The sequence below is a fragment of the Chelmon rostratus genome, chromosome 10 (assembly GCF_017976325.1).
Source record: "Chelmon rostratus isolate fCheRos1 chromosome 10, fCheRos1.pri, whole genome shotgun sequence".
NCBI lineage: Eukaryota > Metazoa > Chordata > Actinopteri > Chaetodontiformes > Chaetodontidae > Chelmon > Chelmon rostratus.
Genome location: NC_055667.1, coordinates 3681323 through 3702627, shown reverse-complemented (window position 1 = coordinate 3702627; position 21305 = coordinate 3681323). Strand labels below are relative to the sequence as shown.

At 43.4% G+C, this 21305-nt stretch overlaps 1 protein-coding gene across 2 annotated transcripts in view; it reads left to right on the top strand.

Annotated features, from left to right (window-relative positions):
* The window catches only part of lamb2 (laminin, beta 2 (laminin S)), a 49687-nt gene that overhangs the window by 10811 nt on the left and 17571 nt on the right, over positions 1–21305 (top strand). For both annotated transcript variants that reach the window (XM_041945014.1, XM_041945013.1), the window contains exons 3-12: positions 4528–4706; positions 6506–6641; positions 9940–10013; positions 10151–10339; positions 11275–11338; positions 17632–17834; positions 17985–18105; positions 18319–18507; positions 19471–19650; positions 20320–20432. In XM_041945014.1, the coding sequence (XP_041800948.1) occupies positions 4528–4706; positions 6506–6641; positions 9940–10013; positions 10151–10339; positions 11275–11338; positions 17632–17834; positions 17985–18105; positions 18319–18507; positions 19471–19650; positions 20320–20432 (1448 nt within the window). The remainder of the gene's footprint in view (positions 1–4527; positions 4707–6505; positions 6642–9939; positions 10014–10150; positions 10340–11274; positions 11339–17631; positions 17835–17984; positions 18106–18318; positions 18508–19470; positions 19651–20319; positions 20433–21305) is intronic.

Sequence of the window (21305 nt, the reverse complement as noted above, 5' to 3'; positions counted from 1 at the left end):
GGAATGGAAGTCGGATGCCCTGCAGACTGCACCATACATTCGGTGTCACTGCCCCTGACAGTGAAAGCACTGGCTCATGTGGAAGGCTTGTCGGCTTAGAGTTTAGATTTCACTGTCCTTTGGCATGAGCATGATATCATGCCTTTTTTAAAATGTTATCCCAGAATAGGTTAACAACAGTGGCTTCTGTGTCATATGCCCGATACTGCAGTAATACATGACATCTAGAGAAAAAGTCTTGGTGGTGTAAAATGATTGAAAGATTGTCACCTCTATGATGCTAAAAGCAGCTCAATAATAAACCCTTAATGTCCTGTGCGGCTACAAGTGGCTAAATAAGCAGAATAGTGCACAATATGGTGCAGGGCTACAGTGCAAAGCCTGCTGTTACAGGATAATGGCTGGTTGAACAGCAGTGCTTTGTGTGCTGAGACCCCACCACCACACACACACACAGACACACACACACACACACACACACGCACACACACCACCACAGCCCCCTTCTCTTCTCTCAGCTGTCAGCCTGCATTCCTCTGTGCCTCTCCATTTATGGCTACAGAGAAAAGAAAGAGAAAAAAGAAGAAGGGAAGAAACCCTGAAGCCTAATCAACCACTGTATCACCTTTGTCCTCAAAGCTACGATATTCACTTTCTTACTTAGAGGCAGGCCGAGGAGCAAGTCATGCTTAAAACCTCCCCTCAGCTGGTCACCCGCCTGCCCACCTTTCAATCACATGGAGTCCAGGCGTCTGGGACGCCACTAAAAGCAGACAAAAATAATGCTGAAGCATCAGATTTCAACTGATTACTGTCATATGACTAGTTGTTTAACAAACTAATACTTTCAGCAGCATTTTAAAGGACCAGTGTGTTAGATTTAGGTGGATCTTTAGGCAGAATGTGGTAAAAATGGAATATGATACTCATAAGTATACTTTCATTAGTATATAGTCCCTTTTGCGGTTCTCACAAGTTTCTCCTACATGCCTGGTAAGGGAGGGTGAGTATTCAGTTGGGTGCAATCTGCAACCTCACCACTAGATGCCACTAAACACGCTGGTCCTTTAAACTTAGCTTGCAAGCTGCTAGCATCTAGCCTCATCTGCTGTCCACAGCAAAAATACACAAAACATGCCGTAACAGCTGAAATCCTGCATCAGGCAAAACTGGAGATTTTAAGGAATCATTTTTGGAAATACATTGAAGCTAATGCATATTTGCTTTAAGGAAGCCGTGAGATGAGAAGATTGATAGCATTCCCACACAGGCCAGAGCTGTAGCACTGATAGCACTCTCATGTCTGTTAGCTTAGCATAAAGACTGAAAGCAGCAGAAACAGCTAGCTTGGCTCTGTCCAAAGTTTACAAAATTCCATACTACCATTTTAATAGTGAAAGCATAATATCTTGTTTGTTTTATCTCAAACTGAATTGTCAGAATGACAAAAAAAGGACAAAATGTGTTTCATATGGTGGAGCTCTTCCTCACCAGGTGCATTGACTTCCTGGAGTCCTTGGACAGAAGCAGGCTAGCTGTTTCCCTCTGCCTTCAGTCTTTATGCTTAACTCGTAGACGTGACAGTGATACCAATCTCCTCATGTAGTCATCAGGAAAGAGTCTTTTCCCACTCTTCTATTTTTCATTTTCACTTCACTTCACGGCTGTTGCGCTTATACAGCGAGAGCCTCTACTAAAAGCACACGCTTTGAAGACAAGTGTCTATGACAGATACCGTCCATGTATCCCTGCTTCATCCTTCCTGTGCTCTGCTTCCCTCCCTGGTTTCCATCAAGGCAGCAGCAGTCTGATCACTGTCAGCTGCGCGGCCGTGAAGGCTCTGACATCAGCCTGCCCGGCCTCACTGTGAGGGTAACAAGAAGTGCACCATCACATGCACAGTTTACATTATTTACCATTTGATGGATTGTAGTGCACACCTGAGTAAGTACCAAAAAAATCGAAGAATAGAGTATTTAGAGGTGAAAATGCGTGCATTATGCATCTGTGTAAACTGAAGTGAGTGGTTAAAAATGTCCTAATGTGTCTGCCTTTTCATTCAGCACTGCTCAGTGTCTGATAATCAGTAACATACATTCTGTATGTCTTGTTTCCATGAGACGGTGGTGATGTCGGCTCAACTCGTGTTGTGAGCAGAGGTGTGAAGCATGTGCGGTACACAAACAAACACAGACAGGAACACAAGGAGATAAAAGACAACAAGAAACCTAGTGATTATACAACACATCAGACATCTGCTCGCTCCTCCACCCTGCCTCCACACACACACACACACACACACACACACACACACACACACACACACAGGCCTTTGAGAATGTGCCAAAATTTGTTCCAGAATAGATATCAAGTAGTGTCTGGAAGGATCTTCCCACTGTCTGTACAAAGACTCAGTGCTCTGTTCGTCTTGGTTTTCTCTCACCTGTCAAGTCGCCCATCTGACCCGCTCTGTTTGTGTTTTGTCACACTCTCTTCCTCTCTCACAGTCAGACAAAAGATAAAGGAGCCACCTCAGATCTGTTTTATCACAGGCCATCATGTCAGTCATTGTCTGGGCTGATAATGACAAACGTGAAGCAGCTCAGAGATTGTTACCTTATGCTTGAACAAATCCTCTAATTGGTGTCTTCTGTGTATCCAACAAGCACAAACTTGGTGCCTACGTTCACTTGAAAGTCGGAGCGTGTGCTTGAGGTTGTATACTTGTTGGGTTTGAGTGTCAATTAAATGCCAAATGAATCCAAATGAGTTGAGTGTGTGTGTGTCTATGTGCAGAAGTGGGTGTACATCTCTGGGTAGATGCACAGGTGCACTGCACATTCGGGCCTCTGAGGCATGTGTTCGTGACCTCATATCTGCGCGTCGCTCACTTGGCTGGCACCAACCTGAGACTTGTCCAGATGCCAGGCATACACGGGTTTCCTCGAGAGCGAGTGTCCATGTGAAATCCTCCTCTGCACAGTTCCCAGGAGGCTCCCTATCTACTCTCTGGCCGTATGGCAGTGCTAGGCTGTGATAATGCACCGTCTGTGTTCACCTTAATCTGTGAGTGTAGACCTGCAGAGAGCATCCAGACGCTGTCCAACATCCAGTCTCCAAGTTCAAGAAAGAATAGCCCTGATGCAGTGGCATGGCTGACCAGGGAGACAGGATGTGCTGAGACATGTGTTAATATGATGCAGGATGAGATCAAGAACCCTGTTATCCAAAGCTTGTCGAATTTAATGCACTGTGCAGGAGTTTTTTGTAGAGCTGTTACATGTTGCCATGTAGACTGTGTATATGTGGAGGGAGGATTGAAAACACCTGTTGTAGACAGACCATAGATTGACAGCAGGACCCCTGGGTGTCCACTCCCCTCATAGCAGTTTCCTCATAGCAACCCAAACTGACTGCAGGTCCCAGAGGAATGCAGGAGGAGAGATCCATGTCGAGATGTCCAGTGGAATGTGTGACGCCTGCTGCTGGTTGTCATGAAAGTTTGTAAGGTTTATTTTAACTCCCACACATAGCACAGCTATTCAGTCACACCAAGGCTCCAGTGCTATATCGCAGGACGCTGCCATCTGTTAACTCCACGGTGCAACATGTGCACCAATCTAAGACAAGCTTGTCTGTTAGATCTGGAAGATTAAACTATGAGCTGATAATTTCCCTGCTGTTCTACTTCTGGTGCTGGTCTTAGCAGACCTGTGTGTGACCTGTGTAGGTTAGTTTCCAGATTTAGCCTGTAGCTGGGGCCTCTTGTCTGATCGGTTGTTTTGGGACCCCTGCAGACTGCAGAGCCTGTTAACCTGCAGGGTTGCCTTCAGATAATCCCCCTCCCACTGGATGTTGTCTCAACATTGAATCAGCTCTTGATCAAGCAGTAGCCGTCGACTTGCGGAGGCCCGTGTCCAACTTAATAAGCTCTTCATACCTCGCTGTCCATGACCTTTGTGAGACTTCTACACTGAAGTTTGTGGCAGAAGTTTTTCTCAAGAGCTACAAACAATGAGAAATACAAAAGCAGACCAAGACTTGTCTTTCAATGAATGTGCATTTGTTTTAAAAAAATAAGTCAGAGATATAAAACAGATATAGTGTTTCTTGTAGAAAGTAAAACATAAAATAAAAAGTGTTGCTGTGATAAAGTTCCCCTCGTTACAACCTCTGCACCTGCCTCTTTGTTCACTTCTTTATGCCACATCATATCTTTGTGGGACAAAGAACAGAGAAGAAGTGATTTACATTCACTGGTCAAGTTTCTGTAGCAGAAGTCAGATGAACCCACAAATTTAGCTCTCGAGTTTCCTGCAGTTTCACCTCCTTCCAGTCTTCCTTCCCCAGGAACAGATAACAGCTTTTGATGTTGTCTCTTTTTTTAGGACAGAAAGACGAGTACTGATTCATGTCGACTTAATTTGCCAGCACAAGCTTGTGAATGGGTTCTCTATTTGGAAATGATGCCACTCTGTACTGCTATTTCCTCTTCATTGTAATTCATTTCCTGTTTCCCCCTTCCAGTCCTGGCTGCTGCTGCTGTTGCTGCTGGCCAGGAGCCTGACCACAGCCACGGCTGTGCCCATGGCAGCTGTTACCCGGCAACAGGGGACTTACTGGTTGGACGAGAGAAGAACCTGAAGGCCTCGTCCACATGTGGGATGAGAAAAAAAGAGCCGTACTGCATTGTCAGTCATCTGCAGGTCAGTGTGTGTGGTGGTTGTGTTTGAACTGTCGAGGACTTGTCTCAAAAAAATCTCTCTGGTCCTCTGGGTTCTTTGAATGAAGCAATAGGAGAAGATGTTGAGTCCCAGAAAAATCAGTTTTATTCTAACATCAATAGAATCTGCATTTATTCTAACATCAATAGAATGTGCAAGGTTACAGAGCTCTGGGTCTCAACCTTCCTTTCCCTGATCCACAACAGAGTTGGGTCAGTTCATGAAGTCTGACACACTACCTCTCCCTGACCCAGTATTTTATAGACAGAACATGAGGAAATGCTGATACAGTCGTCGGCTCCTCCTCGTTGCCGTCGGCGCTCTCTCTCTCCTCTGCTTGCACATCTTAAAGAAACGTCACCGCAGCAACCAGTTTGCAAGGACAAATCTAGAGACAACCTCATCCCTGCCACCAACCTGTTCTATCTTAAGTCGGGGGCCCCAAGATGTCCCATGCCAGGCCTCTATCTCAAAACCTCCTGTTCTAGGTCACACCGACCTGAGATATATTTTGCACACAAAGAATCACTCCTCGTCTAAATCACTTCTATGAATAATAAAGGAAAAACTTAACCGGGAGAATTAGAATTTCTGTTGATTATTCAGTCACACAATCCATCAGCAGAAAATATGAATAAGATCAACATATCAGGATCATCATTAATCATCATTTATCATTAATATAAGCATGTGCATGCAATCTAACTATTAGCAGAATATATGTGTGTAATCAAACTTATCAAAGTATGGGAATATGACCCAAATATCCATCAGAACACATCTGTCATCTGAAGTAATTATGTTAATAATAATAATATTACATGCAATATTACAACTGCTGGCCACAGACTCAACATTGGCAGTAGGTGAACCAAGGGAGGACTGTATCTGTAGTTTGTCATGTTGTGGACTAAAGATAAAAAAAAAATCTGTTTTATTGCCATTGAATTGCAGGAAATTAGCTGTCCCGTAAATGGGAGATGTAACTGTGTATCGTCAGAATAAAAGTGAAGCGAGATGTTGTATTGTTGAACAATTTGTACAAGGAATCAAACGTCCCAGAATAGGTCCTCGGGCCAGTCCACAGGTGATGCTAGCTGTTGATGATTAAAGTGCTGGATGGAGGCAAATATCTCCTGTTTTCTATCTCTCACTGAGAAGTTTGTGGTCTGTGGTGTCGACAGCAGGACCAGGACAGAACAGCGTCCAGTAATGAGCCCTTCGTCACATGAAGGAGAGCTGTTTCTGTGCTGTGTGATTTTTCTACAGCATCATTGTTCCTTAGTGCCTCTGGATGTTGCATCTGCTCCTCTCTCTGATATTTGTGAAATAAATGACAACTTAGAAATTGGCCCAAATTTTGTATGTCAGACGCATCCAGTGTGGGCCCTTTCAGAAGCAGCTTAGCACATGCCATCTTCAAGAGGTCACGCATACACCCAGAGGGAAGGAACCGTTTCTAACTTTGAGCAGATGAAGAACAATGGCATCCATTATCGCTTTCAGAAATTTTAGTGGGGAGAGGGTCAAGTGGGTATGATGACACAACCCAAATGTGACACGGTGTCGAGAAGGTCGATATGGTTTGGTGTGATATGGACATACGGCCCGTGAGGCCCGGGGATGTCCACAGATGATGCAGGAGGAGCTATCTGTGCTCTCATGTTTTCACTCTGTGTCTGCTCATCTCTGTCCTTCCATCCCATCTGTGGCTCTGGGTTCTCACTGACCCCTGAAGTCTTTCACCTTTGACCGTGTAACCATTTCCTGTCCTGCTGCAGGATGAGAAGAAGTGTTTCGACTGTGACTCCAGACGGCCTTACGACCCAGTGTACAACACCATCAACCACCGGATTGAGAACGTTATCACCACCTTCAAACCTCACCGCAAGAAGTCCTGGTGGCAGTCTGAGAATGGTGAGCAGACTATGTGGTCACCTTTGTTCTGCACTGACACACAATCTCAGTGCACAGTTTATTAAAATAACTAAAGTGAATAGTTATTAAAACAATTAAGATTATAACCACTCAAATAGTAGTTACTGACTTCTGCTCGTATTAGCTAACCTGTCTCACACTCAGGTGTACTTGGTATGATCTGCAAAACCCAGTTTCTTCATAAAACACTCCATCTCTTCCAAAAGTTCTAATTAATGGCTCATAATTGATCTGTAAAGCATTAGTAAATGATCTATTAACATTCATAAAGCCATTAGTTTTGTCTTTTAAAATCTCTGGGTGGGATTGTGGGAAATGAAGGTTGTCTATAGCAAGCATGGTCACATGTGAGTGTAAGAGGAAGCACAGTATGGACCATCTGGTCAGGTTTGCATTTTAAAACTCTGCAGGGACCATCGCTGTTGTATTAAGGCCATTTATTTCATATGACAGCATCTATTTTTGAATGATATTTTATTTATTTTTTAGCATAGCTCTCCACTACATTTTTGCCCAGAAATAGAGTGCTTTTCAATCTATTCCTTAGAATTTATAACCGTGAACACCCAAACAGGCAGCTGGTTGATGGTTGGATTTCTGAGAATGTCAGTAATGTCAAAACATTTTTTTTGTCCTGTACTTTTTTTTGTATGGTGTGTAAGTACAAACAGCAGCACAGCCTGGCATCACACACACACACACACGCACACATACACACACACACACACTGTGGGGGTAAAATGATATGTCATTATGTTAACTATGATATGAACAGGACCTAATACACAGTATTGTTATGTATAGTACAGGATAAAGAGTAAGCAGAGACATGGATCCCTGTGTTCTTTCCTTTCAGTACTCAGTGTTTGAGATGTGAAATCTGTGTATAGAATGTGTGATTCAGTGGGAGGTCTGCTTGAAATTTGCACCAAACCTTTCATTCGAGCTGAAATAATTGAATGTAGATATACAGAACAGAGACAGCGGATCGATATAAAAAGAGGAGGAAGTGGATATGAAGCAGAAGTAATTCAATTGGCAAAAGGGTAAAAATTGGAAAAAGAATGAGATGCCTAAAAGTTTACTGAAACCACAAATAAGCAAGCAACTGGTCGCTGTAGAGAATTAAAAAAACAGTAACTGTATTAAATTTGCTCTCTCTCTCTCTCTCTCTCTTACACACACACACACACACATACACACACACACACACACACACACTGTGGCCAACATCCTCTGACCAGCTACAGATGGGCTTAATAACAGAGTAGGCCCTGCTCTGGCAGCTCAACAGAGAGAAGGAAGGGAGATGACAGAGAGAGGAGAAAAGTAAAAGCTCTGATGGAAAGATAAAAGTGAGGCCGCAATCAGGACTGAGTGAGAGACAGTAGTCAGGGACAGGGACAGGGACAGAGACCCATTTGAATTGATGTATTGTCACACACAAAGACAATGAGTGACTGTGCAGCTCCGCGCAGAGAAGCCAGTTGGTCACAGGGCTCATTTCAGCTGTTTGTGAGCCATGGTGCTGCTGCACAGTGCTGTTGATGACAGCACTGTGCAGCAGCACCAGACCCAGAATAGAACAGAGAGAAACAGAAGAAGAAGAAGAAGAAGGGGGACGGGAAGCATAGTGACTATTTTTACTCCTGGGTGCTGCTGCTTTTCCATGGCATCTCTGTGGTATTTCCACAGCGGTGGTGGCACAGTACGCCTGTTTGATATGGGTTACAGTGGTTTGATTGTGTGCACTTATTAATTGGAAAGGCTGTTTCCTGGGCATGCATGCGAGAGTGTGGCCCGAACACACACACCTCGCTCTTCCTCTCTGCCTTAACTACGTCACGCCCTCCCCGCTCTTTCTTTTCCAGCGCGCTCCTTCCTGTGCCGTTCAGCTGTTGATTTATGGTTGATTATGGAAGTTCGTGCCTGTGTGCGCATGGATTTGTTTTACTGAGACACTTTCAGTGTTTACCCTTTAAAGGCTCTATGTCTTAGTTGTGGGCCACTGAACATTCTTGGCTCTTTTAACCAATTGTGACGCCTGGAGATTAGTTGGAGAAATGCCCAGGATGAACTTCCTGTCACCGATCACGGCATGCAAGTCGTTTAAGGGATACATTACTTTAGTGCTAAAAGGACTTCACACTAGTAAATTGCCATTTTTCTAAAATTTTGAATGTAAGACGCCTTCAGCTTTGCTAATGCTGAAGTGTTAGCATCACAGTCAGATGTATATTCACCTTCTTAGAGCAGCAGTAAACATGTTTTTTTTTGTTTTTTGAGGGGCAGAACTCCGCAATAAGCTGCACCACATGTATGTGACACGCTATATGGTTTAAAGTTAATATGGATGCTAGTAAGAGTGAATTACACGGTGAAGTTACATACGACCACAACAAAGAGCTGAAAGATGCTGAGAGCCTCTGTGAAGCTGGGGGGGTGGGGGGCAGAGTCATTTCACATTACACATAGTTATTTGAGCCACTGCTTATTTAAAAAAAGAGATTAATGCAGCTTTAATTGGTAGGTGGACCATATAGATGGCATAGACTTACATCTGCTGTGTTTCTCCTTCGCTCTCAGGCTCTGGGCCCAGGAAAGTGCCGTGTGCCACACACATTCACACTGTCATTACCTGCAGGTTATAAATGTTAACAAGGTGATTCCCCAGGATATGCTGACATGTGTAGACACGTGTGTTTTTGCAAAACATGCAACCGGCATTAACATGAACTCTCCCTTCGTGTTTTTTTCTTTCACATGTTTGATAAAGCTGCGCTGCGGTTTGTCTTCGGCTCATCGGCTTAAAAGTTACCGGGTTGTCGAGTGTTAAGTTGTAAAATACGAAGGCTTTTATGCATTAGTATGCAGGAATGGGAAAGTCCTCTTGGCTCTGTGCTCTATGTGTAATCCAAAAACACGGAGAACATGAGTGAAAGTGGTCCTCGGAGTAAAGTGGCCCTCCAGAACATTTGGTGCTCTGCAGCTCAGGAAGTGTGTGGGCTTTTCCGACGCGCTCTCTACATTTCTGCTGCCAAGACTGAAGGCCTTTTCCTGTCGAGATGCCATTCCTCCAGCCAAAACCATAGTTGCTGATTCACTCACTGCAGCTAGCCGTTACTTGCTGTCATCCATCTGTCAGAAACTGATGATCGAGATGAAAAACGAGTGCAAGCAGTTTCTGAATTATTGACACAGCATAACTGACAGTTATTCACTGTAAAATGTGAAATGTTGGCTTTATGTAAACTGTCTGTGTCTCCCTCTCTCACAGGAAAGTCACAAGTCTTTATCCAGCTGGATCTGGAAGCAGAGTTTCATTTCACTCACCTGATCATGACCTTCAAGGTAGATGAGAGTTCTTGCTGTCAGCGTGTTGACCTGTGCAACAAGTAGCTGAACAGACTGACTCAAAGCTCCATTTGTACTTTAGCTTTTTTAAAGACACTTGCAGAATTCTTGTCTTCGACATTGCTCTCTTGCAGACTTTCCGTCCGGCGGCCATGCTGATTGAGCGGTCAGCAGATTTTGGTCGTACCTGGCAGGTGTACCGCTACTTTTCCCACAACTGCGCTGCTGCCTTTCCCAGAGTGTCCCAGGGTCCTTTGCAGAACATCAACGATGTCATCTGTGAGTCACGCTACTCTGACATTGAACCATCGACGGAGGGTGAGGTGAGTGATTGATTGAAGGAATAACCCAGAATGACTGAAACGCTCAAGATAAACAGCAAAGCTAATTCTATTTTAGAAAATGGAAAGTTTATGGATCTAAAGTTTTCTGATGGCTGTGGCCAGGAATACTGCACACGTACATCCTGACCTCGAGAAATCAGTTTCATCTTGAGCGGTATGCTTATTGTTTTCTTGCAGGAAATCAAAACTGCTGCTTGTGCCTTACTGCTCCCAGTGGATTAGCTTACCCTAACATGAGGCAGAGCAGGAAGCAGAAGGAACAGCTTGGCTGGCTCGGTCCAAACAAAATCTGTTGTTTTTTTGTTTTAGCAGTTTGTGTATGAATAACACAAACAAGATATAACTTGTTGATTAATCAAATTTAGAGGTGTTGGTAGGCAGATTTAAGGCTACCTGTTCCCTGTTTCTACGGTGAACTAAAATAATCCTTCATTTCTATCATTCAGACATAAAAGAGGTTCTGATCTTCTCAGCTTTTACTTTAAAACTTTGACTCTAAGGATTTATGGAATCTATTGGCAGAAATGGAATATAAGGCCCTCGCCTTATATTCCATTTCTGGTGTTCAGGTGGTTGCGCTCACTGCTAGATACCACTCAGTCCTACACACTGCGTGTTTAGTTTGTACATTGCATGGCCAGTTTCCATTTAAATCTTTTTTTATTCACAGATGCTGCATTTGAAAGCAAACGAATGGATACGACAAAAAAAAGATCTTCTGAAAACCCCCAGCTCATTTAAAAAGCAGCACCAAAATCTTAAGTGAACATATTGAATACTGCTCAGCCATGCAGACTCACACAGCCGTGTGACTCACACTCATGTTTCATGCACTGCTACTTATTCTGTCATTATTCCAAGTCTCAGACAATTCAAGTATCAAATGTGTGCATAATATGTTTGTGCTGCCCTAGGTCATCTACAGAGTGTTGGATCCAGCCATCAGGATTCAGGATCCATACAGCCCGACCATCCAGAGTAGGTCACGCTCATATTTCTACCAGCAGACTGCTGATATGTAACATTATGGGATGATGCAACGCACCAAGGTCATGCCAGACAAACGCTTTGTCTATGTGGGTCCATGTTTGTGTGTCGACGTTGCTCTGCAGGCAGACCCCTAACCCCTTAGATATAAGAGGTTACAATAGCTTAAGAGCTCTATGACAGGTCTTCCTACATTCATGTCCAAAATTTCCTTCCTCTTATCTTATCTTATCTTATCTTATCTTATCTTATCTTATCTTATCTTAACTTAACTTAATTTATCTTATCTTATGTCCAGGCAGGGAGGATGTTTGCTTTTGACTGAAAATGTCAGTGCTCTCATTCGATGGGTGGAACATCTGTGTTTCCCAATGTTACTCTGACATGTCTCAAGTCATAGAGTGAGGTACCTAATGCTGATGCTGATGTTACATGGCTTCCTGTTCCCGTGAGATCAGACTGGTCATTTGCTGTCATCACAGCTGAACCCATGGATGAGTGACAGCTTGTTCTAGCTAGACCCCCTCCTTTGTGTAATGCAAAAGAACACAGCACTGGCCCACACAGTGGCGCAGGTGCACCGAGTGGACCCATGTCATATCCACATCAGCTGGGGTGCAAGTGTGCAGGACTGTCCGATGACTGTGCTGAAATCACAGGAACAAGAAGTGGAAGAATAGCCTGGTGGCAATCTATGCTAATGCTAGCAGATTAGGCTAATTGGCCTCCACCTGTGTGAGTGGATCACACATGGAACAGCACAGTGTTGAATATTGCAAAGTGGCAGATGTTTAAAAATGGATGTAACCATCACTATGTGGACTTGAAAATTGAAGAAAAGAGTGTTGTGAATCAGCATCTGTCGGCTTTACAGGCATTTTCTGGTCAGTAGCGCACCACAGAAGTTGACAGTGTTTCCTAGCAACGCTGGCCCTCAGGTGTCCTTCAGCTGCCATGAGGAACACCCACCCAGAGGCCTGTAGCTCCAGTTCTGTTGCCAGAAATATTCTCTTTTGAAAAGCGTAAAAACATGCACGATAGCTCCATCATCATTATCCTGTAGTGTATCTCAACCCTTTTCCTTAGCGAGCTGTAGTCACATTTGTCACCGTAAATCAAACTCCAGCCGATACAATTAGCCCTTGTTATAAAGCTGTGACACATTACCGAGCGTAACAGCCCCTCTCTCTGGGGTGTGAAACATGGCCCTGCTGTGTAGAAGACATGGAGAGATGTGAAAAGCAGCTGTTTCTCTCCCACACACTCCCACTGTCCTAGCCCTCATGTTTAGACTGGCAGGACATGAGAGCTGTTCCCAGAAACCCGAGCTCGGTTTCCACTGCAGCAGCAGAGGTTGGCTTGTTCTGTTGCTAAATAGCTTGCTGTATCTGGCCCACGTGAGGACCCCTGACCCTTTCCAGCTGAACAATCCATGTTTACCGTCTGCTGTTGTCAAGACAATGAATCAACATCTGAAGTAATTTAGTAGAGTTTGATTGGCAGACACTAACCAAATTGCAGACTTGACTCTAACCTTAACCGTTTATGAACTAAAGCTTTTGACTGATTGAGCCTTTCTGGGGAGGATACACAGCCTCAGAGAGTGTCAAGAATCATTTTCTCAATTATTTTAAATTTAAACCCATTTTATACAACAAATGACAGATTAGCAGCTGAGCTTCATTAACTAAACTTCCAAATATTATTTTCTAATAATGTTATTAAAGATGCCCTGAATTAGAAAACTGAAATGTGAAAGTATAATTTCAGTGAGAGGTTTTTCAAGGGTATGGGTACGTCTTCATTGTGCTCTTTGGTACTTTAATTCATTGTTCCAGGAAGCATTTTAACAATTCATTTACTGGATATGGTCTGTAAAAGATCTGGACATTCAAAGAGAAGAGAAAAGAGAAAGCCGGAAGTCACGCAGGAGTTGGAAGGGTGGAAGAAATACTACATGAGGTGAATTTTTTTTTTTTTTTAACTTAGTTTTTATTTCAGTTGCATTCAGAACATATATACAAAATCACATACATCATATCTGCTATTTTTTCCTTTTTCCCTCAAAATTTTACAACTTAGTGCTTATAGGGGCATGACAACAATTCCAAAATAAAAATGAGGGCAGAGCTATAGTGACAGAATGAAAAAATAATAAATGAAATACAACAGAATGGGATAGACAAAATACAATAAAATAAAAATAGAATAAAAAAAATGATATATAGATATCAGATCAATAATATAGATCAAATGGGTTCCTCACTGTAACAGTATACCCATTGCAGGGCCCCACCTTCTAGTGAATATATCTTTTTGAAGTCTCAGGGAGTATGTTATTTGTTCCATTTGGTATACTTCCATTATTTTTCCAGTCCACATACTGTATGTCGGAGGGTCAGGCTTCAGCCACTTTACTGTGATGCATTTAATCGCTGTTGCTAATAGTATTTGTACAAGATATGTTTTGGCTCTTCCATTGATGCCTTTTGGTAATAGACCTAGTAAAGCCACCATTGGGTCCCTTACAATATTTACCCCATTTATTGCATTAAGTGTTTTAAACACTTCTTTCCAGAAACTTTCCAGTTTCGGACATAGCCAAAACATGTGAATCTGACTGCCAATATGTGGGCCACAGTTTCTCCAGCATTTGTTTGAATGTATATTGTCAAATTTGGCCATTATTTCAGGTGTCCTAAAGAACCTCATGATAATCTTCCATTTGAATTCCCTTCATACATTCGAATTAGTTACCATATGTACACCAGTACATATTTCCTCCCACATATCGCATGATATGCTGGAATTAATATCAATTTCCCATCTTTCTTTGATCTGTGTAGTATTATTCAAATTCATGCCCAAGAATATTTGGTAGCAACAGCTTATTAGTTTCTTATCCCACTTTCCTATTTGTACTTTTATCAACAATTCATCAATTAGCGTTGGCTTAACAATTTTAGCCCAATCCTTGTGTTTTAATAAGAAATCCCTTAGCTGTAGGTACCTGAAGAAATCTGTGCTTGGAAGTTTAAATTCCTCCGATAGCTGTGTAAATGATTTTAAATTACCAGCATTGTGGAGCTGATGTAAGTTGGCGAGCCCATACTTGGACCATTTTCCAAACCCTGCATCTAATTTAGAGGGCATAAACTCATTTATATATCCAATATTAGTGAGTGCTGAAATTGTTTTAGACAGGCCAAATGTACATTTTATTGTCTTCCATATTTTTAACGTGTTTTTGGACATGAGGTGAATTTGAGCGAATGTTAAAACACAGACATGAAACACATTGATGTCATTCAGAGTGACTTACGCTTCGTAAGGATATCATTATCATCACATTTTAAAGTCTTCTTCAATTTCAAGGTAATCCAGCAGTAGTTAACTGGGTACACTGCAAACAGGAACTGCTGTTGGCCTGTTTGGCGTAGAGTTAATGGTGCCAGTTTACTCAAACGGAAACAAATACAGACTAAAATTGGGCCTTGTAAGAGAAGAGCAGTACCTGCCTGAAGCTGACGTCACAGCAGCCTGTTTGAGGAGCATTTCCAGGCTTGCTCCTCTTTCTTAGGAAATGTTAAAACACCAAACTAAGATGGTGTTAAATATTATACCAGCTAAACAACTGCAGCATTGACATTGTGCTTACGAGCATTTCAGCTTGCTGATGTTAGCAATGGGCTCAATGCACAGCTGGCCTGCAGTGTGTACAGTCTGACAGTTTGGCTGGTTTTGGTTTTCAGGAAGTCTTGTGTCACCAGTCCCCTGTCTCTCAGCTCTCTTTCTACATTCCTTCAGGTGGAACTGGTGATAAACATCAGTCTCAGGTTCGGCTTCAGCTGCTTGAAAGCTGCTGTTCGGCTGCTGCAGTTGCTGCTGATTTGGAGGACTGTTCTCCAGTCTGCGGCTGCAGCATGAGGACAAACAGACAGTGTCTTGGAAGGATTAGCTCTTGTCTGTCATAAAGGGATTCTATTACTTCAGATATAGACAGCGGAGCAGGGTCAGAGTTTGGAAAACAAATCCTCCCATGAAACTTTTCATCTTAATGTGACGCTGCTGCTTCAACTCCAGCAGGATTTCAAACGACAGGAAGCTCGGGAAGCTGAAGGTTTTTAAATGCTGGTCATGACTGGAGTATTTCCTTTTTTCTGGGGGAGAGCAGTTTGAAGAGGTTGATGACTGCTGGTGAACAGCTGGACTGTAACAGGAGGATGTTCTGACCGTGGCTGTTCCAGCAGGTTGACAGGATGAACAGACAGACACTTCTCTCTGGAAATCTTTCTCTCTATTAGGAGTTTTCTCCAAATGGTCTGAGATGATACAGAGGCAGGATGTGGGAAGGTCCATTTCACCACCACATTCCATTACTGTCAATCAGTTTTGGATTTCCCCGTCGGAAAATGTACTTGAAACTCACAAATGAGATTTGGATCGTGTTCAGCTCGATATGTGGAGGGACTGTTTAATAGCAAGAAAGCTTTTATTTGTAGTAAGTGGTTGTACAGTAAGATCTTTCAGGGAGCTGTCAAAGAGTTCAAGCAGCAACACAAATCTTTCTGGAGAACTATTCCCCCTTTATCAAACACATACACAAACATTACACTTTTAGTCAACAGCAACACCAAACATTTGGCACATAAGGAAGAGGTCTGGGTGATGAGGGAGCTGCTTGGCATGAAGGTATCAGCAGAGAAACAGTGAAGGATTATGACGCGGCACACCTGTATCAGTGTCATTGGATGTGGCAGCTGATGCCAGTCAGGTAATGCAAAGGCAACTTCAGTGCTCTGAATCAACTGTTGCAATGCTGCCCAACGCCTGGTCACATGAAGATAAATGACAGAGAAGCCAGAGGAAGTTGCAGCGTGGCTCTAGGGATGGCCATGATGGCTGGCCAGTCTGTCGCCTGGTCAGTTAGTCGCTCTCTGGCAGTCTGTGATGTCTCAACAATTATTGAATGTACTTCCATGAAACCCTAACCCTATCCTGGAGGATGACTCCTCGCTTTTGGTGATCCCCTAACTTCTCATCTAGCGCCACCAGCAGGTCAAAATGGGAATTTTTCCATGACTTTGGGTTTAGGACCAACTACTGTCTCCTGCCTGCGACATGAGCATATGCCCACTGAAAGAGTTACTGCTCATCATTGCTGTCGATTAAGAAATGCCTTCCTAAAGCAATTCTAAACTAAGAGGTCGTGGACAAACAGCACAGAAGGAGGACTCCGTTGAGCAGTCTGAGTTAGTCAAATTCACTGTGTATCCTCCAAAGTGTCAGTCAATTTAGTGCAAAATCCTTTCTTTGTGCTTTGTAAGTCACAGAGGGAGGGATATGTAACACAATCGATTAGTTGTCAGCTAATAAATGAACCGCCACCTGTTTTGATAAACATTAAAATTGGTTTGAGTGATTTTTTGAAGAAAGAAAGTCACAATTCTCTGATTCCAACTCCTTACATGTGAATACTTTTTAGTTTCTTTACTCCTCGATGACAGCAAACTGAATATCTTTGGGTTGTGGACATTTTAGGACGTCGTCTTGAACTTTGGGAAACACAATTTTATCACATTTTTTGACCAAACAACCAATTGATCAAAAGAGAAAATAATGGATGGTGAAAATAATTGTTTGTTACAGGTCTAGGGAGCAGTGTACCGAGAAACTAAGAGAGGACCCCCACATGAATCTTTGTACTGGTCTGGTGTTGCGTGTGCAATCATCCAAGATATGTTGTATTTGAATAAATACATATAACAATATAGGGTTGCCGTACGACACGGTGAAATTACTGACAAGGTGGAAATCATTTGACATGTTTTTATGGCCTTTAAACCGCCCTCAGTAAAGTCCTCCTCCACACTTCTCCCTGTTCAAGTTCAGTGAAACCTCAAGTAGCCTCATAACTGTGAGGACTAACTAATCCTCAGGTCATCCCACATCATTAACTGTTCACCCATAATGCTTTGCCACACCCAGTTGTGTCATGCTCCACTGGCTTTGACTTCCTGTTGCTGGGGTAAAAAGGCTTTTGTGCAGTGTGTGTGTGTGTGTGTGTGTGCATGCGTGTGTAGGTGTATTTGTATTTTGATTTGATTTTTTAGCAGCGGTGCATGTGCTCACCAGCTTGTGTCACACCATGTGCATCACTGTACCATAGCATTCATTCATACGACAGAAAACTTGAAGGAAACTCCAGTGTCAACCTGAAGGGAAGTCTGATTTTTAATACATGCCAGATCATACACTCTGTTTCTCTCCTTCCTCTCCTACAGACCAGCTAAAGATCACCAACTTGAGAGTGAACTTCACTGATCTCCACACACTGGGAGACGACTTGCTGGACCCCCGAGCTGAAATCAAAGAAAAGTATTACTATGCCATATATGAGCTTGTTGTACGCGGAAACTGCTTTTGCTATGGCCACGCCTCCGAGTGCGCCCCCATCGATGGCATCAGGGATGATATAGAGGGAATGGTGAGTGACGAGGCTTCAGTTACAGAACAGACTTTTAATCAGCACTTTTTCCACTAGTGTGCCTCTTGTCATTTACTCTCATAGTTTCAAAGCTTTTGATTTTTCTTCCCATGCAGATTGCCTTAACTCCCCCTCCCATCTTGTTTTAAGGTTCACGGCAGGTGCGTGTGTAATCATAACACCAAGGGTTTGAACTGTGAGCAGTGCAGCGACTTCCACAACGACCTGCCCTGGAGACCAGCCGAGGGACGCAACACCAATGCCTGCAAGAGTGAGTGCAGAGGAGGAGGAGGAGCAAAGTGACTTTTTAATTGATTATTTGTCAGGAGGCTAATAATGATTTCTGGGGTATTTACAGCCCTAGCAGTCCAGGCTATCTGCCTATGGATAGTAAACACTTGTTGAAAGTGAAGATCAACAACAGTGCATACATATGAATATGTAAATGTTGACCTATGAGTTTGAAATATGTCTTTTTTTCTAGAGTGCAACTGCAATGGCCACTCGACCCTGTGCCACTTTGATATGGCGGTGTATCTGGCCACTGGAAATGTCAGTGGAGGAGTGTGTGATGACTGCCAGCACAACACAATGGGACGCAACTGTGAGATGTGCAAACCTTTCTACTACAAAGACCCCTTTAAGGATATCAGAGACCCGCAAGTCTGCATAGGTGAGCGTGTGTCCCCTCTCAGAGAATGTGTCAGAATAACTACTAGTGACATTGTCTGGGGGAAATGTGTGTGACTGCTGTTGCTGCAGGAAAGATGTGATGCACAGATACTGCATGAGGTGAAAGGGACCACAGCAGGAAGTTAGTAATTATAGTTTGCCCTGCTGATCTGTTCTACTTCCCAATACAGGAGCTTCAACAGTAACACACAGCTCATGGAGGTAATTACGCAGTTTAAAACCCATAGCGCCAGATTGCTGCAATATGTATCACAGCGTGTACTTGTTCTCATTACCCGCTCAAATCTGAACAGGGAGAGTCCATGTGATGTACACTTTCAGAGGATATCATTATCTCTGATGTCCGTTGTGAATAAACGTCTATCAGGAAGAAGATGGTCATTATAACAGAGCTTGGCTTGCCTGGCTCTGAGGTTTCCACACGCTGGTTTTTGTATGGATTGAACAAACAAGCTGTGTTAGTCATCTCTAGATGTGCTGGTAGGCTGGTAGGATTTTGTAACCTTTGGACAAAGACAGGCTGTCTCCTGAAGACCTGAAGGAACATGGAGAGTGTATGAAGCGAGGGAAAACAGACAGAAATGTGGTCTACGCTGATCCATCCTCTGCGCCTCGTGGGTCACATGTTAACAACCAAAATTCAAACTGACTTAAAAGTGGCCACATGGTGGCGCCATTGGTGACATGTCTGAATGCGTTGAGCACAAGTCCAGGGGGCACCTGTGTAAGCTTGATTTCTGTAGCATGTGACACTTTAATCCACACTCCCATGGATCACCATTCAAAAATACTGGATCCTTTCTCCTTTACAGTTATCAGAAGAGCTGCATACCCAGTATATATACAGTAATGTGTGTAGTTAGTGTGTGTTCACCAAACTGAAGTACGGGTAGATATACCTTCTCATGCATTGAATCCCGCCTGGCTCCTGTCTGTCCCATAGCTTGTGACTGCGACCCAGACGGTTCCCAGAATGGAGGGATGTGCGACAGCCACACGGAGCCCTCCCTCGGCATGGTGGGAGGTCAGTGCCGCTGCAAGGCCAATGTCGAGGGGCCGCGCTGCGACAAGTGCAAGACCGGCTTCTTCGGCCTGAGCGCTGACAACCCTCAGGGCTGCCAACGTGAGTACAGTCTCTGTAATGACTCACAGAGAAATGTTGCAATGAGCCCGATTGATTAAAAAATGTTTGACTAATAATAATGACAAGCAACTGCTATTTCCAACACAACAGTGAGCCTTTCAACACAATGAATAGTGTCATTTTTCTGTCTTTACTACAAAGGGCACTGTCTTCAGTGTATTATCTGTGATTTGTGTTCAATTCTTGCCACTATTTGGGATAATTCTAAACACAAACAGATTGGATTTTTGCAGAAGAGGTGAGGAGCTTTTTTAGCCCTGAGTAGTGTCTGCAGGTCTCAGGCTGCAACAGCCTCCACCAGGAGAAGAGAGTAGACTGTATGTTGCCTGAGAGGTGAAAGAAATGTGCATAAATGACTACTGCTTATAAAATTTAATAGCTGTGACACAGCTATTAGAGAAATACTGAAAGTGGCATTTTGATCAGCTCCTTTTCTATCTGGATTTTATTGACTGAACAGAAAGAGGACATTTTATGATCGACTTTATTAAACAAACAGACCATGTCCGAGGGGGGCAGTGTAAGTGTAAATCAACCACATCCTTAGTGGAAAGTCTGTGCTTCTTACTTCGTTCATCACTTTATTACCATGCTATGCTCTCTCTGTGAGAAACCTCATCCATTGTGCCCTCCACCCTGTGCCACCAGCTTGCCGGTGTGACCACCGAGGAACAGTGTCAGGGAGCTCCCAGTGTGATCCAGTCAGTGGAGACTGCTTCTGCAAGCGTCTTGTCACCGGACGCAGCTGTGACCAATGTTTGGTAAGACTTTTGTTTTCTGGCTTAAAAGGAAAATGTTCTCCTTCTCCATCTTTCTCTCCTCACCCCTCAATAAACCCCATTGGTGGTAATGTGACACTGAGCAAAAACCCTTCAGATTTTCGTATCTTCCTCCACCCCCCTCATGCACATGGATAACTTTTATCTCTTTGTCTGTTTCTTTTTGACCATTTCTGTCACTTTATCATTCGATGTTTTTCCCACTTAAAATGTACATTTCACTCCATGGCCCATATTACCTGTGTCTGCCCTTTCTTTATTTCCTCTTCGCTCCTTAATCAGTGCTGCTGATCTTCCTCACTCTCTGTTTCTTTCTCATCTTTTCCTCCCACCCTTTCTGCCCAGCAGCCCAACATGTTAGATGGTGATCAGCTTCCTGTTATAATTCAGCCTCTTGTCCCAAACCACCTCAGCCAGGAATAGCGTAGGCAGGAATATGAGCTCCTGCCGTGGCCCTGCGTCTAAATTTAACCCAGGGCTTTGAGGCTTGTCCGGTTGGTGTGGGTTACAGCAGGCCTAAAATGGTCAGGGCCTGGACCTGGTCCGAAAGTGGATCCTGTTGTCTTATGAGAAGTGTGAAGCCACTAGCAACAGTGTTGTCACTGTGGTGAAAGCGTATTTGGAAATAAATACATTTAGAAAATAAAAGTAACATGTTTACACATGCTAAAAAGAAGCTGCCTCACTGAAGAGCAGACGTAATGTCATTGCTGCCTTGGAGTGTCTCTGTCTGAATACTGCAGCTATCAAGTCTAACAGACTAGCAAGAAGGCATCCAGGCGCAGAGCAGTATTACTGTACATGATGATAAACTTTTGTCCACAAACTTGAACTGGATTGATGCAAATAGAGTAT